We start from the raw sequence: 19,813 nt of genomic DNA on the forward strand, positions 1-19,813 counted from the left end.
TGTCACCACCCTTGGATGTCTGTTATATGCTGACTATTTCTGTGTTTTCATTGTGTGTGTTGCTTTAATGTTCTTGTTTGGCAAAATATACAGCAAACAATATACATTCTAGTGCTGAAAAAATAGCTTGAAACACAAATTAAATCGGTTTAATTCTGACTCCCCAAAAGGAACTATGTCTTGTATTCATACACTGAATACCAGAGGGAGAAGTTAAACGTCCTCTGTGGTCTGTCAGAGGTTGGAGGGTATTTGGAGATTCTAACTGTGGCCAAGTTTGTGTTTGCTCTTCATCATCATGACGACGCTCTTGTTTGGACAGTTTGCTGTATGTTTAGTTGGACGTATATACCGATATATACAGATCTGCTTATAAAAAACTGCTCTGCTTTTTCATTTAGAGGAGTTACTTTTTGGTACCACCTCCTTTATGAAGGCTTGCAACTAAGGGAATAATTTAAGCTTTATAGATCAGTCATAAACTTTCTATATTCACAACAATTTAAATGATAAGGACTATGGGAAGCACTTAAAAATGGATTGGCAAGATCTTTTACAGCATTGTTAACATGCATGCTTAACAGTTTATAAAGCAATTAGGCATGAACAGTAATGCATATACATCAACAACAACAACATCTTTTTCCCTTTTTGTTTTTAAATACACCTTGGATTTATACCAGAGAGAAAAAAGAGAAAATATTACTCAATGTAAGTAGGGATGATGAGCTTCGAAACATACAGTGCAATCACACCAGTACAGCACATTCAGAAATGTTCCTAACAGAGCTTTGAATGCTAGAAATAATCCACCAGTGCATACACTATATTTTTGATGGTTGTGATCATTTCATTTTTGTCATTTCTTGGAGGATCTTCAAATGCTTTACATCTCTGAAATCTGTACGATGTTAGAAAAAAAGGATGTATAAGTCGACAAACAATGATGCATTTTAAAAAGTATTTAAAATTGTGTCATGAATAAAAAAAGATGTCTTACAATCTGAGTTTATTGAACAAAATATTTTTTGTGTAATTGTTTTAGTTATGAGATATAATTTTTATCAGCAGTGTACAAAGGTATGTCAAAATTTTCATGTACAATATTCTTGCTTACTATGATGTTATTTCTTAGAGAATCTTCAAATGCTCAATATGCTCATTACAAACGACAACAAAACACACTTCACTTTAAACTGCTGTTTCTATCAATCTCTCTCTGGCAGCTATCAACCTGCCTCTCTGCTCTCGTTCCCCCGGCTCACTGGCGCCACCGCACATGTTCACTACATTTTTGCAACATACGTCATGTGACATCATCACGCCATCATGCTCGTACAATGTGATTAGGGCAGATGGCGAAAGTCTGAGCTTCCTGTTGCAAAAAGGAATGAATGTTCTAGCTATGATGGATATTATTCTACCATGGCCAGTGGGGGGCCTACTGCGTGAGGTCCGTATTCTTTAAACAGACCTCTCGCACAAACATTAAACACTATTTTTTTATCATAAAAAGTCCAATAGTCATAACTTTTAAGTTCTGCATTTTATAAAGGTGCCTTATTTGTAAGCGTTACTCTGCTAAAACAACCCAAAAATGACAATTTGTATCAGTTTGTTTCCTTCCAACTGAGAAAAGAATGTCATCAGTGTAACAGTTTGTGAATACTTTTTAAAAGCCTTGACTGTATTATAACACCTCTGCTATTTCTAAAACAAGAACAGATTGGATGCTACTTCATGCAAATGGGTTCTTAAGGCCACTCTCACTTTTGACGCTATTGTTTTTTCACAGCTCTGATTGTGTGTGAATGAATGTTTTTCCACATGTCGTGTCTGGTATATGCCTACGCCCACTTTAACCATTTCCTCCGCTGCTGGTTTGGGATCCCTCTGCCAGTGTTTGTTTAATGTACAGTTGCTGGAGGAGCATTGAATGAGAACAGCTATCAAACAGGCAGCGGCTTGGAGAAAGAACAACACCCATCTGCTCATGGCTGACATGAACCAGGCCTACTGTATTTAGCTGGGTATGCTGGGAGAGATCATTCTTTGGCCATTGGTTGAACTTGTAGCGTTGCGCTTGTTTATAAAACAAATGGCCTCCTAACAGGCAGTAGAGTAAGCACAGGGCGCCCAAAAGCCCCATAATGTGTACTCAGTCCATAGGTTATGAGCTTCTCAGGACAATATAGGGAAGTATGTGGTTATTTTAGTACCAGCTACCGCACACAGATTAGACTTAAAGTGTTTACCGTGGCTACAACCCTCCTTCCCTCGGGCCTTTATCGATAAAAGTGATCTGTCAGTGCTTCTGCATGCGACAGAGGAGATCTGTTGTCAGCCGGCTTTGGTTGGAGGGGGTTTTTGTGATGTTCTTGTATTTGTGATGAAAGCTTAAGAGTCGAACTGAGGAGCTTGTTAGCAGGTTTTGTTGCGCCGCATGTCAAAGCACTCAGCGAGAGGAAGGAAGCTGACACTTCAATACATTGGGGTGATCTGTGGCGTTACACTGAGTAAAGAACAGATATGATCTGAATGGCAGTTGAGGCAATACGAACTCACCTCCCAACTCCCATTTCCCAACTGTGTGCTGTGCTGGAGGTTATATGAAAAATAAGACTGGGTGGAACTTTGTGCATGTCAAAAAAGTTTTAGTCTGATTTAATGCTTTGGATCAAGTTTTTCAACTATCATACTAAGTGCTGACATGCCTTTGCACCAGCGTTAACTGTGGCCAGAGGAATTATGTTTTTGGGTTGTTTCATTATGGCAAAAGCAAAATCTCAAGAAGGCCTTGAGGGAGTTTTTTCAAACAAATCCACTAGGACTGGATAGTTGACTTCGTGTATTTTATCTTGGTTGTAAAGTCAGTTGAACACAATAATCCAAATACACTTAGCTGCAGTGAGTCCTGAGATATTTGTTCAGATTCAAAAGGAGTGAGCTGCTTTTTTTCAGCTTCCTGTTTCGAATCCAAAGGGACAGTGATGTAACGAGATAACAGCCCAGACTAAATGAACTGTCTTAAGTCTCGTCAGACTGATGTAACTGATCTCCCATCGTCTTCCTGCCTATGAAAAATGCCACTTTGTGTTCCAGCCAACTTATTGCCCCGCTGTCTCTTCTTCTTGTTTCTCATTCTCTTTATTTGTTCACACTTTTATCCCCTCCTGGACAATGTTTACTGAAGAAATTTGGAAAAATAGCGAGGGAAATGTATCCCCTTCACCTGATTATTTTCTCAGTTTTAGACACACAGACAGCTGCCTGGCGGAGCTGTAGTACACTGTGTTAACATCTGATTTGAACTCAGCCTGAGTAAGTTTACATGAGGCAACGCTTTGCAGCATAAACTTCCAGGACTCCCCAGCTCACATTGTGGTTTTACATAAAATCTACATAAGCAGGACATGTACATTATTTTTCTCATATTACACAATCTACTGTTCAGGAAGACAAACTGACGCCAAAGTCATAAACATTTTCTGGCCCTGGGGCTAACTGACGAGGCTTGCTGGTGGAGTTGATAAGCCCCACAGGATGGCACAGTCGGGCTTATCGAGCTCGGCCAAGCCAGAGGACCTCTGCTATCGCTGTACCAACCGGCAGAGGAAAAAACTCACCCCCTTATCTCCCCTCTGCTGGGGGAATAACACTCTGTCCAGCTACCCTGTCCACTCGCTTCAGGTGGTGCTCTCATCTTTGTCCTAACTTAACCTCATGGGGGATTGCAGTGACGGAGCAGAAACAAGAGGCCCAGACCTTTTATTTGACTCCCACATGCTGTGGTATGAAGAGCAAGGCTCTTTTGGCACAAAGACAAGATTGCAGAAATTCAGCCCCAAGTGTTTATTTTTAATGAAAGAAGTTTGTTATCATACGACGGGAGCTAATGTCCACACAATAGCAGTGCGCGTGACAGTGTGGCGATAGGAAATCTAATGTTGAACTTGGAGTGGATTCTTTTATGGGCCAAAATGAAAACAACCTCTTCTGTAAGTGCAGCGTTCAGAACAGGAAACAAAACCTAAGAAGATCCAGTCTGGATGAATTCCAACAAGGTGAGCTTGGAGGTCCATCTGTGCTTCTCAAGTGTAGACTGCATAAGTCTAACTCATACAAACAACCTTGTTAGAACCAGTAACCTGCTGTGCAGCCAGAACATGTGCAGTTGACCCCTGAGGAGAGGCACACTCGCTCAGCCTCAGATGTGGCTAAGTAGGAGCAAAGTATGCAGTGTGAGCGGAAAGTTGCAACCTGACACGACTCAGGACATCCTACTGTTCGTGGTGGCGGGAATTAGGAGTGCTGAGGGGGTATAGAAACCATCAATTGAGAAAAACAAAGTGTGATGCAGACTCGGCAGAGAGCGAGAAAGAGAGAGAGGCACTCATGTGGACGAGCTAAGAGGGAGCTTTAATACGACCAGAAGTGTCAACAGGATGTAACATCTTTCTGTGATCATGAAGCCTAGAGCTTTGTCAATCAAGCGGATGAGCTATGCTACAGACTGTGTGACAAGCAGGCAGGTCTGCATAACATCTGCATCCTCACCACACGGCATCATTGTAAGCTACGACGCTGTCTGGCATTTATCATGTGTCTCTGGTGATCTGAGTAAGATAAGAGTTTCTTATGATCACATAAAATGCTAATTTCTACATAATGTTGCTTTAAAATGACAAAGGTTGCTTCCTTAATAGTGTTACATTTATTGCAGGATTATCATCACTGAGGCATTAACGAGTGAGCAGGACTTCTGTCGTAGCTCATTCAAGTGGAGCTGATTGTAACTGCTTTGTAGATATGCGCAAAAATAATAAAAACATTTGTCAAGGATTGAGTCCTAAAATCTATAACTTGCAGTGCAGTCTGAATATTTATTAGATGATAATATCTAGACCTGTTTATTACAAAGAAATGTGGCACCATGGCTGAATTATTGAAACATATTGATTTGAGATGAAGAATGGTTCAAACATTGCCACAAAACTGGCAGATAAATAATTATAACTTTAGCACTAACTTTTAGACTAAAATGACTTGATAAGATGGATATTATTCGAAAGCTAATTGCTTAACGTGGAAATAAAACAAGTAACACTTTTTTCAAATATTAATCCATTATTCACACTACCAAAATATTGTGGGAAATCTGGATTCAAACTGCTTAAATCTTGGATATCATAGTATTCTTTATTTTTGCCCAGAACAGGCAGGTGTGGTCTCAAATTATAATTGCTCTTTGGAGCAATTCTGTGGAATAAACTTTTCCACCCCACTGCTGCCAAATCTACCCTGTGAAGTGTGGTTTGCCTTCCTCTCTGTGAGTTTACACCTTACGCACAGTCAAAGGGCATCTGGTTTGGCAGGGAGTGATTGTCAAGAAAGGAACTGTGCCAAAATACATTTCCTTCTTAAAGTCTGCTGAGCAGGTCAAATAAAGTATGAAAGCAGAGGCACACAAGCTTGATTGCTGAGTATGTTTATTGAAACTGACTGACGGATGAGTAACAGCTTATGTCGACATGCTAGCGTTTGAACCATCTCGTTGGTGAATCGAGGCTGTACACCAAGAAATGACAGCACGGATGCAGCCCTGCTGATGCTTCCGATTACCATCATGCTGCAGAGAAAACAGAAAACAGAAGATTAATGAGTGCATTAATGACAGCGCCGCTCACTGAAGTCACCCAATTCAAATTTGTGTGTACATTTTTTGTTTTTGCTGTTTGACTTGTGATTACTGTTCTGATGATAAGTTATGCATATTTACTCTATTTTGGTTGAGGACTACATTGGCTGTAGCTCAGTGGGTAGAGCTGGTGGACCAGTGGAAGGTCGCTGGTTCGAATCCCCGGCTCCCCTGGGGTGGGACTGAGCTACATGCCGAAGTATCCTTGAGCAAGATACTGAACCCCAGAATTGCTCCTGATGTGCAGGTGGCACCCTGTGGGGCAGCCACTGCCATCAGTAAGGGTCCTGCAATGAGCTGGCGACTCATTCAGGGTGTGCCCTGGCCTTCGCCCATGAGTCAAACTGGATTTGGCCCCAGTAAGCCCCGCAACCCCTCAGGGGGATAAAAAGCGGCGACATCCCGCAACCCTCACGGAAAAAGCGGAAAAGAAAACAAACAAACAAAAAAAAACCAAATTGGAAATAAGTTGGAGATTGTATTGTGTGTTCCAGCAGTGGGAGGGGTACTGAGAATCAAGTTGTGTACAAGTAAAGTTATATTACTGAGATATAACTTAATTACAAGTAAAACTACGGTTATTAAGATGATACTTAAGTAAAAGTACAAAGTGTTCTTGTAAAACGCAACTCAGAGTATTAGTTACTTTTTAAGAGGTGTCTAATCAAGAGGGTTTCTGTTTCTGAATTCTGAATAAAGTCTAAATTACTTCTAACTCGTGTTCTGTTCTGCTAACTGGTCATGATCACCTCTCAGGTTTAGTGTGGACAACACCAACACTAAGTATACACTGGTTTCTTGCTGTTTTCAATACTTTGCTGTTGTGGACCATTCATCTGAAGTATTATTATAAGTCCTATTTCAGTCAATGCAGGTGTATTTGTGTTAATGTCTTAGCCAAACTATAGTTTGTAGTAAAGTCCAAGTGCCACAAGATGGAAGTATCTGCTTTTGGAGTATCGTAATAGAACAGTTGAAATCACTGAACATCAGAAACATGTTCCTGCAGACATTTCACAATCAAAGCCTTGTTACGAAATGAAAGGATTATGTCCACTGAAAGGCTGGAAAGGCTTTGGGGTATCCAAAACAACAAAGTAAAAAGCCTTTTTAAACTGCAGTTTGTAGTGAGCTACAAGTGCCGGGGGGCGTCTGTGACTCAGGAGGAAAAGCTGCCATTTACCAATCGGAGAGTCGTTGGTTTTGATCCCCGGCCACCGTTATCTACATGCTTCTGTCAGCGTGTGAGTGTGTACAGTATGAATGTCTTGCACCTCATGAGTAAGTGTCGCTTTGCATGGTAACATGGTAAGGGGTGTGAAGCTGACTTGTGTTGTTTTGCCACTTACTGCACAGTTTGTTTTCACAGGAACCGCGACAGGCACTGCAAGGGGTTCCTTTCTTATAGGGAAATCGTTTGTAGAACATCTTCGAGTTTCCACTGTAATGTAGTCCAAACCAGTAAATATTAAACATATCTGCACAAAGACCTGATCTGAGTAGCAAAACGCTGTGTATTACTACTGCAAATTGCAGTTTTTCTCCTTACTGCCGAGCATTACTGTGTTCTTCTTGCATCTATCTTTGAAGGACTGCAGGTAACCCACAAAGTGCTTCTAACGATGTCTTGACATTATTTATATTCAAATCAATAATGTCTATAATTAACTCTTAAATACAATTAATATTACATAATAGAACTCAAGGCACACACAAATATCCTTGTTATTATTCCCTAAATGTGAGGAAACATGCTAGACTTTCTGCTGAGAAGCAGGAAAAGTGTTCTGTACTTACGCAGGGGAGTACTGGCAGACGAAGTAGTACTTGTATTTAGCATTGGGACAGGTGGCCATACCGCAGCCAATCTTTTTGGAAGTGGCCCAGACAACCTGTGTAGACAATGACCAATAAAATACAAATTAATCAGGACCTTGTGCCATTAATGTACTGTGTAATATTGTTTAAATAATCACTGTTTTGGTTACAGCGTCTCAAGCCAGTTAAGGCCAATTATGAAATTAAGCCAGATTTAACAAATGTTGTGAAAGCGTGATTTCTACTGCACCTGTGTGTAGTGTCCGACCGCTTCTTTCTTTTTGGTTGCTCCCACTCCATATTTCCAAAAGTTCACCTCGTCGTACCAGCTCTGGATCACACTGTCCCAGTCAGATGGTCCGCTGGACATGTACAGGTTCTCTCCAAAATTTTTACCTAGAGTCAAAGAGGAGGAGGGAGATGCTTAAGCCTTCTTAAAACCTATAACACCTGCACCTGGATTACAATCCATTAACCCAGATAACAATTAAGTCATCCACATCTATCATTGCATGCATTTCAATCCAAAGGCTAACACAAATAAGTTACCTATAGTGAGAAGTGAAATTAAGGTTGTTGCTCTCAGATGCAAAATAAATGTCCTCCATATTCCTATATAATTGACTTTTGTCTGTCTTTGATAACATTGTCTTACAGAATGGTGTTTTAATTAATATATCAGTTTGTTTGTTTTTAATGATGGAATGTTTGGATGGACCATTCTGACCATTGCCATAAGAATTGACACTATAAACTGCAACATGAAGCATGCCATTTCCCATTTATGTACTGCAAGGACTGTTTCTTTCATTTATTATATGGTTGACACCTTGAATTGCTGCTAGAGTAGTCTAGATGTTTAAGATGTCGGACATTTTAAAGCCATGTGATGGTCTGTTTGCTGTTTCTGCTATATCTCTGGGTAAAATGACACTCATGATCTTACGTTTACGGATATCTTCCGAGGAGTGACCCTGGGTGCATTTGTCTGCCCATTTCTGAGCATTGGCAGCTAAATCCTTGCTCCAGCTCTGTGGAGAACAGAAGACAGAGCAGAAATAAGCACTTTTAGATGACTGCAGTAGTCAGTATATACACCAGAGAAGTTTGCTGTGTGCTTGTTTGCAAAATCTGTAGTTCTTACTGATTTGATGCAGGCTGGAGAATGTGTAATATCTATTCAAGGACTATCAAGCTAGATGAAGTAATCCATGTTCATAAAATTTAGTGAGGCACAATTTGTTTTGAAAATTATGAAATTCAGCATTTACCATTTTCAACATATCGCTTGCAGGAGGGCTAACATTTCTTCTCAGGTCATTGTGCTTGTTCACAATTCCACTCGGGCTCACGGAGGTAGAGCTTGAGGGAGAGCCCCCAGAGCCCCTGGAAGAGCCCGGACTAGAGTTCCCTGATGGTTTGTTAGGGTTCCAGCGATTATTAGGGTTCACAGGCTTCCAGCGATTATTAGGGTTCACAGGCTTAAAAGGGTTCCATCCTCCTGGCAAGCTGCCAGTTATCCGAGTTATTGTTGTGCGTCCATTAGAGCCGTTCTGGACAGTTTTCGTAACTTTCGTTTTTCCAGTTAAATAAACTCTGCCTACATGAACACAAAACAAAACAAAACAGATTTTGTAAAGTTTGAGTGCATATGAATATCCTAAAACTTGTAATGATAGTTAGTAGAAAGACTTACCTAATCCCTTTTTTGTGTGGTAGTGTTCAGATATAAAGGAGAAATAATGGACAGGTTATTGCACATAGGAAGCAGAATTATTATTGGTTTTGCTAATAAACAAATAAATTCAATACAGTTCCCTATTAGAGAGAAACATTTTTTACTTACAGGTATGTCAATGTAGTTTCGCCCCAAGTTACCAGGCACTTGAAGAGCAAAGATGGCCAAGGCGCACAGGAAACTCAAAGTGTACAGAGACATGGTTGAAACCAGGACTGTTAACCTCCGAGAGCCACAGGTGTGCTTTATATACACACGACCACACAGACATGTGACAAATGAACACACAACCTCAGGGCCATCCTGGTTACGAATGACCAGACTGAAGATAGCATTTGTCAACGTGGCAACCTGTGACATGTCTGTGATGATGTATGGAAAATTACAGGTCATGCATAATGTATTCTGCATAACAATGATGATGTGTTCTTCTGCCTGTTCCTTTTTCTAGTGAGTGTAGGTCTTCACATCTTCATTAAATTCCTGAACTGTTGCTGTCTGCCAGGGATGTCTGCGTTTGGGTCCGTTACCTTTGGCCATACACTCTGCCGCTTGTTAATAGTGTTTATAAGATCTTGATGTTCAGTCCATTCAACTTTCAAATTGTACTGGAACTCTATTGTCCTTGGGTGGAAATTTGTTCTGCAGCAACATGTACAGTGTTTAACATAAATCACCCTAATCCTAACCTAAAACTTATAATAAGAATGTTAAAAAAAAACAAACATCAAAAATAAACATGTTAATGTCATTTACCACTATGCCATGTACATCAATTGATGAACTTATGGAAATCACGTTGCAATGGACGGCATACAATGCCCCTTTTTACTGCTCTTATTCTTGCCCAATGGTATTTTGTATCATTCAAGCTCAACATAACCAGCAAAGACCCTTGGGCTGACAAACCACCTACCTTGTGACTTTATCCCCTACCTCACTTTACTGGTTACCATAACCTCTGTGACTCTCGCTGGTTACTACATACATTCAGGGAGCCACAAACTTCTACTGTTGTTATTGCACTTCTTACTTTTGTATTTTTCTAACGTGCTCTTGTTGTCTGTGTCTTTGCTGTGCATGTTTGTACCTTGTTTTCTACCTGTTTTGTATCTTGCTTGTGCTCTTGCATCTAGACCAAATGTTGCTTGTTGCATGTTGTCTCATTACCTCCTCCAAGGAGGTAATGTTTTTATCCGTGTCCGTTTGTTTGTTTGTTGGTTGGTTTGTCTGCGGGATCAAACAAAAGCTACCTAAGAGATTTCCACAAATCCTGGATGGCGTATGGGTCTTGACCCAGAATAGACCCCTTTAACTTTTGGTGTGGATCCGGATATCCAGAATTTTATTTCACTCACTTTCTATATGATAGAGCATTTTCAAATTTTTTGTCATTTTCTCAGGGAATAATGCGTGGATCTTGATGAAAAAAAATCTGGCAGATTTGAACACGTTTTTATTTATTATTTGACTACAAATGGGCCTTGGTGGAGGTATGCACTCTACTTAGTGTCATTTTATGCAGTCAGTTGAGCAGGATACAAGTTTTGTTCATCTGTGTACTGTACTGCATGGTATTCATCCCTCTTGTCTCTGATTACTAATTGTACATTGTGAAACTTGCTCCCTGTGCATTTCACAATACATTATAAAACAAAAAAGCTCAGACATTAATTGATGAACAAATTTCAACAAGGGTCTTGTGTTATATCTGGGTGTCAAAATTGTGTTTATAGTAGTACAATCACCACTTGCTTAGGCATTCATGAAATAAAGTTAGTTAAGAGTGGACCTGTCAACACTGGACAATTCTGCAGAACCCAATGCCAGTTGTTTTTTAATTATTGCTCTCTGTAAATTGGCATATGGTGCCAACTGTATGGATAAGGCCAATAAACGGGGAAAAAAATAATTTCAGACGTCAGACTTGAGACCAAGTCAGCAAAAACTTTGTCTCACAGGTTTCTTGACTTGGTATTCTCTCTCCCTCATGCTTTCTGTAATTTCCTTCAATCAGATCAGATGATACTCTTCCTCGTAAGAAGGTGCATTCCTCCTTTTTTCGTGTGAAACCAAGACAGAAGTGTTTTTCTTGAAGTGTCTCTTGGACTTAGAGTTTGCATAAAAACGTCTACATTTTCCCCATTTGCATACTAGAGATATGTATATTTTCTATAAATCAATATTTGTGCAAGATTAAGGTCCTGCGAAAGTTCAGTTAAAAGAACTTTGCATCCTAAGGCCGTCATTCACTCCTCTCACGCACACTCACTCATAATTCCTTCTGTCAATACCAGTGGCTGTGAATGGGGACCAGTTTTCCACATCAGTTGGTCATATCTGTCCAATCACACAGCAACACATACTCAGTATGCTAAAGAGACACAAAGTTACTGCAGGGACACGTAAGTACTAATGAAAGTCTACTAAACTACCACAGAGTGACACAGAACTGTTATGACAAGACACAGAATGACCAATTTGAGAACCCAGTGACTTTCATCTAACCACAATTTAACCTTTGGGCAAACATCCACTGCTTAGGGGCTTCTGGTGCTGCCAGCGGATATTTGGATAACACATATCCAGACCAAGATGTCCTCTTCAGTGTGGCTAATTTTGGCTAACCCATATAAACAGATAGAAATTAGAATAATTAGATAAAAAGATAAATCATCTTCAGAAAATAGTGAAAGGGTTCTGAGGTCACATTTTGGCCAGTGGTGGACTGTTTGATGGGCAAGGGAAAAAAAAAAGAAAATTGCACCAGCTGTATGTGGTGGGACACCAAACACGATACATACAATTATAGTGAAATAGTTATAAACCCTGGTTTTAATTAAAAAAATTGAAATATATTAAAAATAATATATAATATAATGTAATATAATATAATATAATAATATGAAATATAATAAATAATATATACTGTATATATAAAATATTGTGTTATTATAACTACTGCACTTCACCAGGCTTTGCCCACTGGAAGGGAACCTTAGAGGGCACTTATGTTTAATGTACCATGGGTGTTTGTTTAATGCTCACTTTTTAAGTACTTTGAGTGTTTGGTCATAACGGCTAGGATTATAACAGACTACAAACAGAAACTAGGACACTTCCTATAGCAAAATCTTTTTCTTTGTCCACAGATTCTGCATTTACGTGCAGATATCTGTTAATATATATTTAAAAAATTAGTACAAAGAGACACTGTGTCCCTTTCAGTTTTAGTGCGCTCCCATAAAGGAGGGGTAGGGGGCCTTTAACAGGTCTGTGTCCAGGGGCCTTATGTCTCGTACATTAATGAACAAGCACTTGAATGTCTGGAAAAATAAAGGAGATGCGGCATCACTTTCTCATTGGTCGAGGTGCAGAGCAACTCTCATATACAGTTTTCCATCCAGCATAAAAAGCTAATTTCTGTGCAATTAGACCAATCCAGATCAAATAGCTTGAAGTCAGTGATGGAAGTGCAAAGAAATAAGAGCCATGACTCCCCTCGTTTATGTCAACATACATTTACATCTACACAGTGTACACATTACAGTGCATACATTGATAGAGCAGTTGGTTCTGCAGGTAGTGTTTGTCCAAACAGGAATCGTGCCAAAGTAAATTCAATTTTGCATATCTTCCTATTGCTTTGCAGGTCAAATAGCTCAAAGTCAGTGACTGAAGTGAAACATTTTTTCTCACACAGAGCTGACTTTATAATTACCACATACATTTAGAACGTATTTTATGTGCTTCGTCTGTTTGAGGGGTGGAAGTATCCAAAAACATGTGTTAAAAATGTAAAAAAGGAGGTGATGAAAGTGCATGTAAATTGAAAAGTGATAAATGGAGTGGTAAATCATCAAGTGATTTGACTAATTTGAATCCTACAGTCATGTACGATGAAACATTGACAAAGCAAAAATGCCATTTTCCAATTAAGCAAAGTGTCCCCAAGGGTGGACGTACTGTAACAAGAAATATTAAACATACTCATACAAAATTGAAGTGATGAGAATGCTGAAGAATTCATGATAACAGTGACTAAATGAATGTGAATTTTAAAAGAGAGTGATAAACTGTCTTTGACACATTTGACTTGATACACTTTATTTATGTCATATACAGTGTTGCTGTGATAATCAGCCGGGCTGTTACTTTCTGACATGCATTACTCAGTTCATTTCAAAAATTGAGTAATGCAATTACCCTGTATTTACTTGGACCTTTCTTGGCAGATAGTTGTGAAATCCAACTTGTCTAGTGTGTTATGAGTTCACACCTGAACAGTCAAAGTGTACCTGGCTCTGCAGGCAGTGTTTGTCTAGAGAGGAACAGTGTCAGAATACTTTTCCTTTTCACTCTGTGCTGATTACTGAGCAGGTCAAATAGCTCTGAATATGAAAAAAGAGGAACACAAGCTTTAATGCTGATAATGTTTATTGAAATTGATTGAAGAGTCAGGGCCGATGTGGACACGCAGCCATTTAAAAGATCTCGTTGGTGCACTTGCAAGAGGCCGGGCACCAGGAGGGAATGACTGTGTTGCTGCAGCCCCAGTTCTTCTTTAGATTTGGACAGTTACTGTACTTATCAGTATATTTACAGGGGTTGGCTGGAGGAACAAGAAAGAGAGTGTCACAATGTGAATGTAAAAATAAACCACTCTCATTCAAAGTAATGAAGTCTTTCAGTGTTGTAGTTGCTACTTACTGCACAGTTTGTTAACGCAGGCACTGCTGCAGTCACCACAGGTGGGTCCTGACTTGTAGGGGCGAGCTAACTGGTAGTTTCCACTGCAATTTTGTTCAGAGCATCAAATAACAAACATTAGCAGCGTAATTGTTTGGCACAGCCCAAACATGTCGGATATTATCTAAGAAGGCAACATTTTTTAAATTAGTACTTCAAGCTGGCAGTTTAAGCTGCTAGAGTTTGGGCGCTAACACTACAGTCACAGAAGCTTTAGAGTGGGACAGGGCTAGTGGGTTAGCATCTTCACTTCAGTATACATCTTTTGCAATGCAATACATAACGTTAGAAGTGTTGTTAACATTCTGTTGTAGATTTTAGTGACGTTTTGAAAATTTTTCGACCAGAATTCTTACATTTTGTACCTTTCATTACTACACACCAATATAATTATGTTCTGTTGGCTACTCACGGTGGGCAGTATTGGCAGACATAGAAGTACTCGTATTGAGCGTTGGGACAGCGGGCAAGGGCGCAGCCAACAAGGTTGGACCTGTACCAGACAACCTGAGCAGAGAAAAAGCAGATTAAATAGAAAAGCCTCCTTCCTCTTTCACTTTTTACAGTTTTTAGCAAAATAATGGACAAGGTCTATGCAAGTTAGTCAAAATAACATGTGTTGTGTAAACTGTTACGGAGGTGCACCTGTGTGTAGTGTCCGACCACCCCTCCGTTGGTAGACCCGACTCCGTATTGAAAGTCCGCCACCTCGTCGTACCAGGCCTGGATCACGTTGCTCCAGGTGTTCTTAAAGCTGGATATGTACAGGTTCTCTCCACAGCCACTAGCTACAGTTACAGATGGAAGAGAGATACTTAAGAGAGTCCTCTTAAAGGGACAGTTAACCCCAAAATCAGAAACTAGATTGTTGTCATGTGTCTAGATACCCAGTGTTTAAGAGTTCAGCTGTAGAAATGTCCTCTTCTCTTGTCTTCTCTTGACTAAAATGGAGCTATGCAATCATTATATATGTTTTATGTGAACTGATCAATCTACAAGTTGTAAAGTTAGAGTTAGAATAGTTTGCAAAAATTAAATTGTGGGTCATTTAATGATGTATTGTAAATATCTTAAGCCTGTGGTTATCATAGACCTTATTTCAGTCATTTAACCGAAAACCTATTCAAAAACTCACTGATTTTGAGACAAGGGAACCTGATGTGCAAAAGTACTGTCTGATATTGAGGTTTCAGGACCCATTACTACAATTAGCAGACCTTTGGTAATAGGAAGGAACAACCTTTTGCTTTCTCATGATAACAGAGTAACCTATCTCATTATTTTGGGATAACAAAGCTTATTTTCTCAAATCTCTGGAAAACTATGCCCTTTATTCTGAAAAACAAAACGATTATTCAGTGATAATGACATAAATAACTGATGACCTCAAGAAAAGAAATTCAATTTAACTCCTTATCATGGGATATTGTAGAAAATCATTTGTTTGCCCCATGGCCATTCAGGGCTTCCCTACTGTGGATCAATTACATAAATATACACCAACTTGAAGTTATAGAAACAGGCTGGCCATGTATATCTAAAAAAACAACCTATTGCTGAGAAATTAAGCAATACATACATTTTTCCTCTTAACTCAGTCCACGTCTATCATTGTGTGCAAACAAAATTAAATTACCAATAATGATAAAAATAAAATTAAACAAATTCAATTCCTATCCTTTAATATAACCTTTCTGCCTAATTAATAACACTTTCTTGGATGGTGTTAATCAAATTAATAAATCTAACTGGCGCCAATATGTGGTGGCATATTTACACAAGCATCAGTCTGGTAATTGCTCATACAATATTTGTATTTGATTGAACCCAGCTAGACTAGAGAAATCACACAATAAACTGACACATGATGTTTCCCTGACCTTTTCCTGCCTTTAAAAAACGTTAATAAAGTGGATACAGAGCCTTAAAATAACTCTGGATGTTAAGTGTGAAGTTTGACATCACATGACCGTCTAAAAAGCTGTATCAGACGATTTTACGCTCTCATTATATTTAAATGCTTGTTAAACTTGTCCGGTAACAATAATGCTGTGTAGCTGCTGACTTTTTGTTACTTAAAAGTCTTTACTTTTACTTTTTAAACGTAAAACAAGGAGATGTTATAATGAACTTACTGCTGATCGTTCTGGAGCTGGCAGGACTGTGGTTCATGGAGCAGGTGTTGGCCCATTTCTGAGCATTGGCTGCAGCTTCATTGCTCCACTTCTGCAGGGAGCAGAGGAGAGAGGAGCCATTACACATGCAGCAACTACAGCATATACAGCAGAAAATCTCCAAGGGCTGTGTCTGGAAAATCAGTTTCATTTACTGATATGCTGCACGAGGGAGAAATTTGCAAAACCAGTTCCTGTGAGAAATGTTACCATTTCCAACATGTTGCTAGCAGTAGGCTGAACACCTCTTCTCAGGGCATTATACTTGTTCACAATCGCAGTCTTATCGGAGGAGGAGATCAGGACGCTGCCTAAATAAATGCAAATAAGGTTTAAAGAAGAAAAAGAAAGAAAGAAAGATGAAGGTGACATGAATAAAAAGATTATGTATGAATAATAGTTCCAAACACTCACCCTCCTTTAGGTATGGATTTCAGAGATGAGAGAGAAAATGATATAGTTAATTTATTGCTTATTAGTACAAAAAAATAGACAATAGATGGATGCATGTTTTAAGACAAGAAAACTACAAATATACACACAATTGAATTCCTAGCTGAGAGAATATTTCATCTACTTACTGGAAAGGGCTCCATATCCTCCGCCAAGGTGCCAGGCACCTGGAGAGCAGCAAAGAGGCCCAAGGCACACAGGAATCTCGCAGTGTTCATGGTGATGTCCACGACTACCAACCTCAGAGAGCCACAGGTGTGATTTACATACAAAGGTACCACACAGACATGTGATGAATGAACACACAAAGTCAATGGCATCACAGAGCGTCCAAAGTGATGATAGGGTTTTGTCAACGTGGCACCTGTCACATATTGACAAAACTCTGTCAACACATCAGGGGTGGTTCCTCGTGTGGCCAATATGGGCATCTGTGGAGAAAAAATAAATAGTAAAATAAAATGATAATAATCGACTCTGTAGCAGCCACCTCTGGACTCATCTCAGCTCTGGACTCGATGTCGACCCTAACTGGCTGCCTCAAATTTGTTGCATTTGTCTAATCTGGTGTCATGTTGCCGTGTGGGGAGTGGGCAGACGGGCGTAATCTGTTTTGTGAAACTGATCTGGTATTGTACTCATGATGTGATATTATTTTGGCTCATACGGACAGCTTGTGGAACTTACTTAAGTCCAATATGTTCCAGTGTCATCACAAAAATGAGATTTAATTTATAAAACATTAGAAGTATGTGAGTTTATTCCTTTGTTGTACACAAAAATGCATGTAATTAGAGCTGAAATTATTTGTCAGCTGAAATAAAATTAATAACCAGCTATGTTATGGACATTTAGTCACTTTTTTTAAATGTAAAAATGCCAAATATTTCATCATTCTAGCTTCTAAAATGCAAATGTCTAGTGGTGGTTTCCCACTGTTTACAGCCTGTTAAAGAATCCCTCTCTGGGTCCCTCTGTTTTAAGTCATTGTAGTCCAGAATTGAGGCTAACATTTTCAATTGGTTTATCGAATTTTCAATTTGTAATCTCTCATCTGTCAGATATCTGGGAGATCCTTCCTCCACTCTTACTGCTCTCTTTTGTGGGGTCCTCCAGGGGTCTATTCTAGGTCCCCTAACTTACCATGTTCTACCCTTAGGGCTTAGTTTTCTGGGTATGTCTCTTTAAAGGCGCTTTATGTAATAATAATAATAATAATAATAATAATAATAATACATTTAATCTTTATAGCGCCTTTCAGGGTACCCAAGGACACTTAACAAAATGGAACATACAAAACAAAGAATAAATGGATAAACAAAAAATACGTATAAGATAAAAAAAATAGAAAAGCTGATTGATTTGGCTGGATCTAGAGCTGATAGGCCTTATTAAAAAGATGGGTTTTTAAGTCTCTTTTGAAAGTCTCCAGAGAAGTCTGTTTGCGGATTTCAGCTGGGAGAGTGTTCCAGAGAGTGGGGGCTGTCACACAGAAGGCTCTGTCGCCAAAGGTTTGAAGTTTGGTGTGAGGGACGGAGAGCTGGTGTGTGCCTGATGAGCGCAGCGTCCGGGACAGTTTTTGAGATGGTAAAAAGCTGATTTAGTAATGGATTTTATGTGTGATTGGAAAGATAGTGTGGAATCAAGGATGACACCCAGGTTGGGGACTTCCGTGGATGGGGATATAGAGCAGCCGTCCACATCCAGGAGAAGATCTCCAACCTTCTGGAGCAGCGCCTTGGAGGCCACAACCATGAGCTCTGTTTTATTGGTGTTTAATTCGAGTAGATTTGATGTCATCCAGAGTTTTAAATCATGTAGGCAGTTGACGAGTGACTGTGGGGGTAGCTGGGTGGATGGTTTGGTGCAGAGATATAATTGAGTATCATCAGCATAAGAATGGAAGTTGAGACCATGTTTGCGAATTATCTGACCAAGGGGGAGCATGTAGATAGTGAAGAGGAGGGGTCCAAGCACAGAGCCTTGAGGCACGCCCTGGTTGACTGGAGCTGGGGTGGAACTGGAGTCTCCGATGGTGACAAACTGTTTCCAGTTTGTTAAATAGGACTGGAACCAGGAGAGTGCTGTACCGGTGAGACCAAGGTAGTCAGATAGGTGGGTGAGGAGGATGGTGTGGGAGATTGTGTCGAAGGCTGCAGAGAGGTCCAGGAGGATCAGAATACTGATGTGGCCAGAATCTGCAGCGATGAGGAGGTCGTTGGTGATCTTGATGAGGGCAGTTTCTGTGCTGTGGCGTGCCCTGAAGCCAGACTGAAGGGGTTCATAGAGCTCATGGTTGGACATGTGTTGCTGGAGTTGGGCGGCAACTGCTCTTTCTAGGATTTCGCTTAGGAAAGGAAGGTTAGAGATTGGCCGGTAGTTATGTAAGTCATCTGGGTCCAGACCTGGCTTCTTGAGGATGGGGGTGACTGAAGGTGTTTTGAAGGTGGACAGTACAATGCCAGATTCTAGGGATGAGTTGATAATTTCCATTTTGAGGGGGCATAGGACAGGCAGTGAAGATTTCACTAGAGTTGTTGGCAGGGGGTCCAGAGAGCAGGTGGAGGCTTTTGCCTGGGAGACTAACTTAGCTACAGAAATAGAGTCCACAGGAGAGAAGGAGGAGAGAGAGCACTGGGGCAAGCAAACAGTGGGAGGATCAGCCATCTGTGTCAGAGGTGCATGTGGTAGGGTGGTGGCAGATGCCAGGAGTTGCTGGTGAATGGTAGCCACCTTTTCCTGGAAGAAGTCCAGGAACTTGAAACAGAGGTCAGGGGCACCAGAAAGCTGGGGGACATCGAGAGGGCTAAGGAGCCGGTTAATGGTGGAGAATAACATTGTGGGGTTATTTTGCTGGTATGAAGCATGAGGCATGCTTAGAATATGAAGCATTTAACATATTAATCACTTTTTTATTGGCCATGAACACAGTTGGACCAGGATGGAAAAACTCTCCACCTGTTCCCCCCTCCCCATCAGTTGAGCTTGCATTTAGGTCCAGTTGTCAGTTCCATCTTTGTCAAGTCGTCTGATTTGTTTACTTGTTTACTGATGCCAATTTTGATTGAAAGTTCTGCCATTGATTTGCCTGCAGTGTGAGGCAGCCCAGTTGATTATCAGAGCAACACTGTTTGAAATATAATGTCAGTTAGGTTTATCAAATCAATTCACTGTTTATCGCTC

The 19,813-nt window shown here is 40.1% G+C and overlaps 1 protein-coding gene across 1 annotated transcript; it reads right to left on the reverse strand.

The window, feature by feature from the left end:
- Positions 1–5,476: 5,476 nt before the first annotated feature.
- LOC115574593 (uncharacterized) lies at positions 5,477–19,468 on the reverse strand. The gene is made up of 17 exons (XM_030406226.1): positions 19,036–19,468; positions 16,759–16,862; positions 16,592–16,595; positions 16,388–16,488; positions 16,139–16,229; positions 14,649–14,791; positions 14,416–14,510; positions 13,965–14,047; positions 13,761–13,866; positions 9,363–9,576; positions 9,213–9,219; positions 8,788–9,116; positions 8,463–8,547; positions 7,767–7,912; positions 7,496–7,590; positions 7,048–7,139; positions 5,477–5,629 (listed from the first exon to the last, which is right to left on the reverse strand). Exons 1-17 carry the CDS (start codon positions 19,466–19,468, stop codon positions 5,625–5,627), a joined length of 2,133 nt encoding a protein of 710 aa, XP_030262086.1. The 3' UTR covers positions 5,477–5,624.
- Positions 19,469–19,813: the final 345 nt, after the last annotated feature.

This window comes from Sparus aurata, chromosome 22, assembly GCF_900880675.1.
Source record: "Sparus aurata chromosome 22, fSpaAur1.1, whole genome shotgun sequence".
Taxonomy (NCBI): Eukaryota; Metazoa; Chordata; class Actinopteri; order Spariformes; family Sparidae; genus Sparus; species Sparus aurata.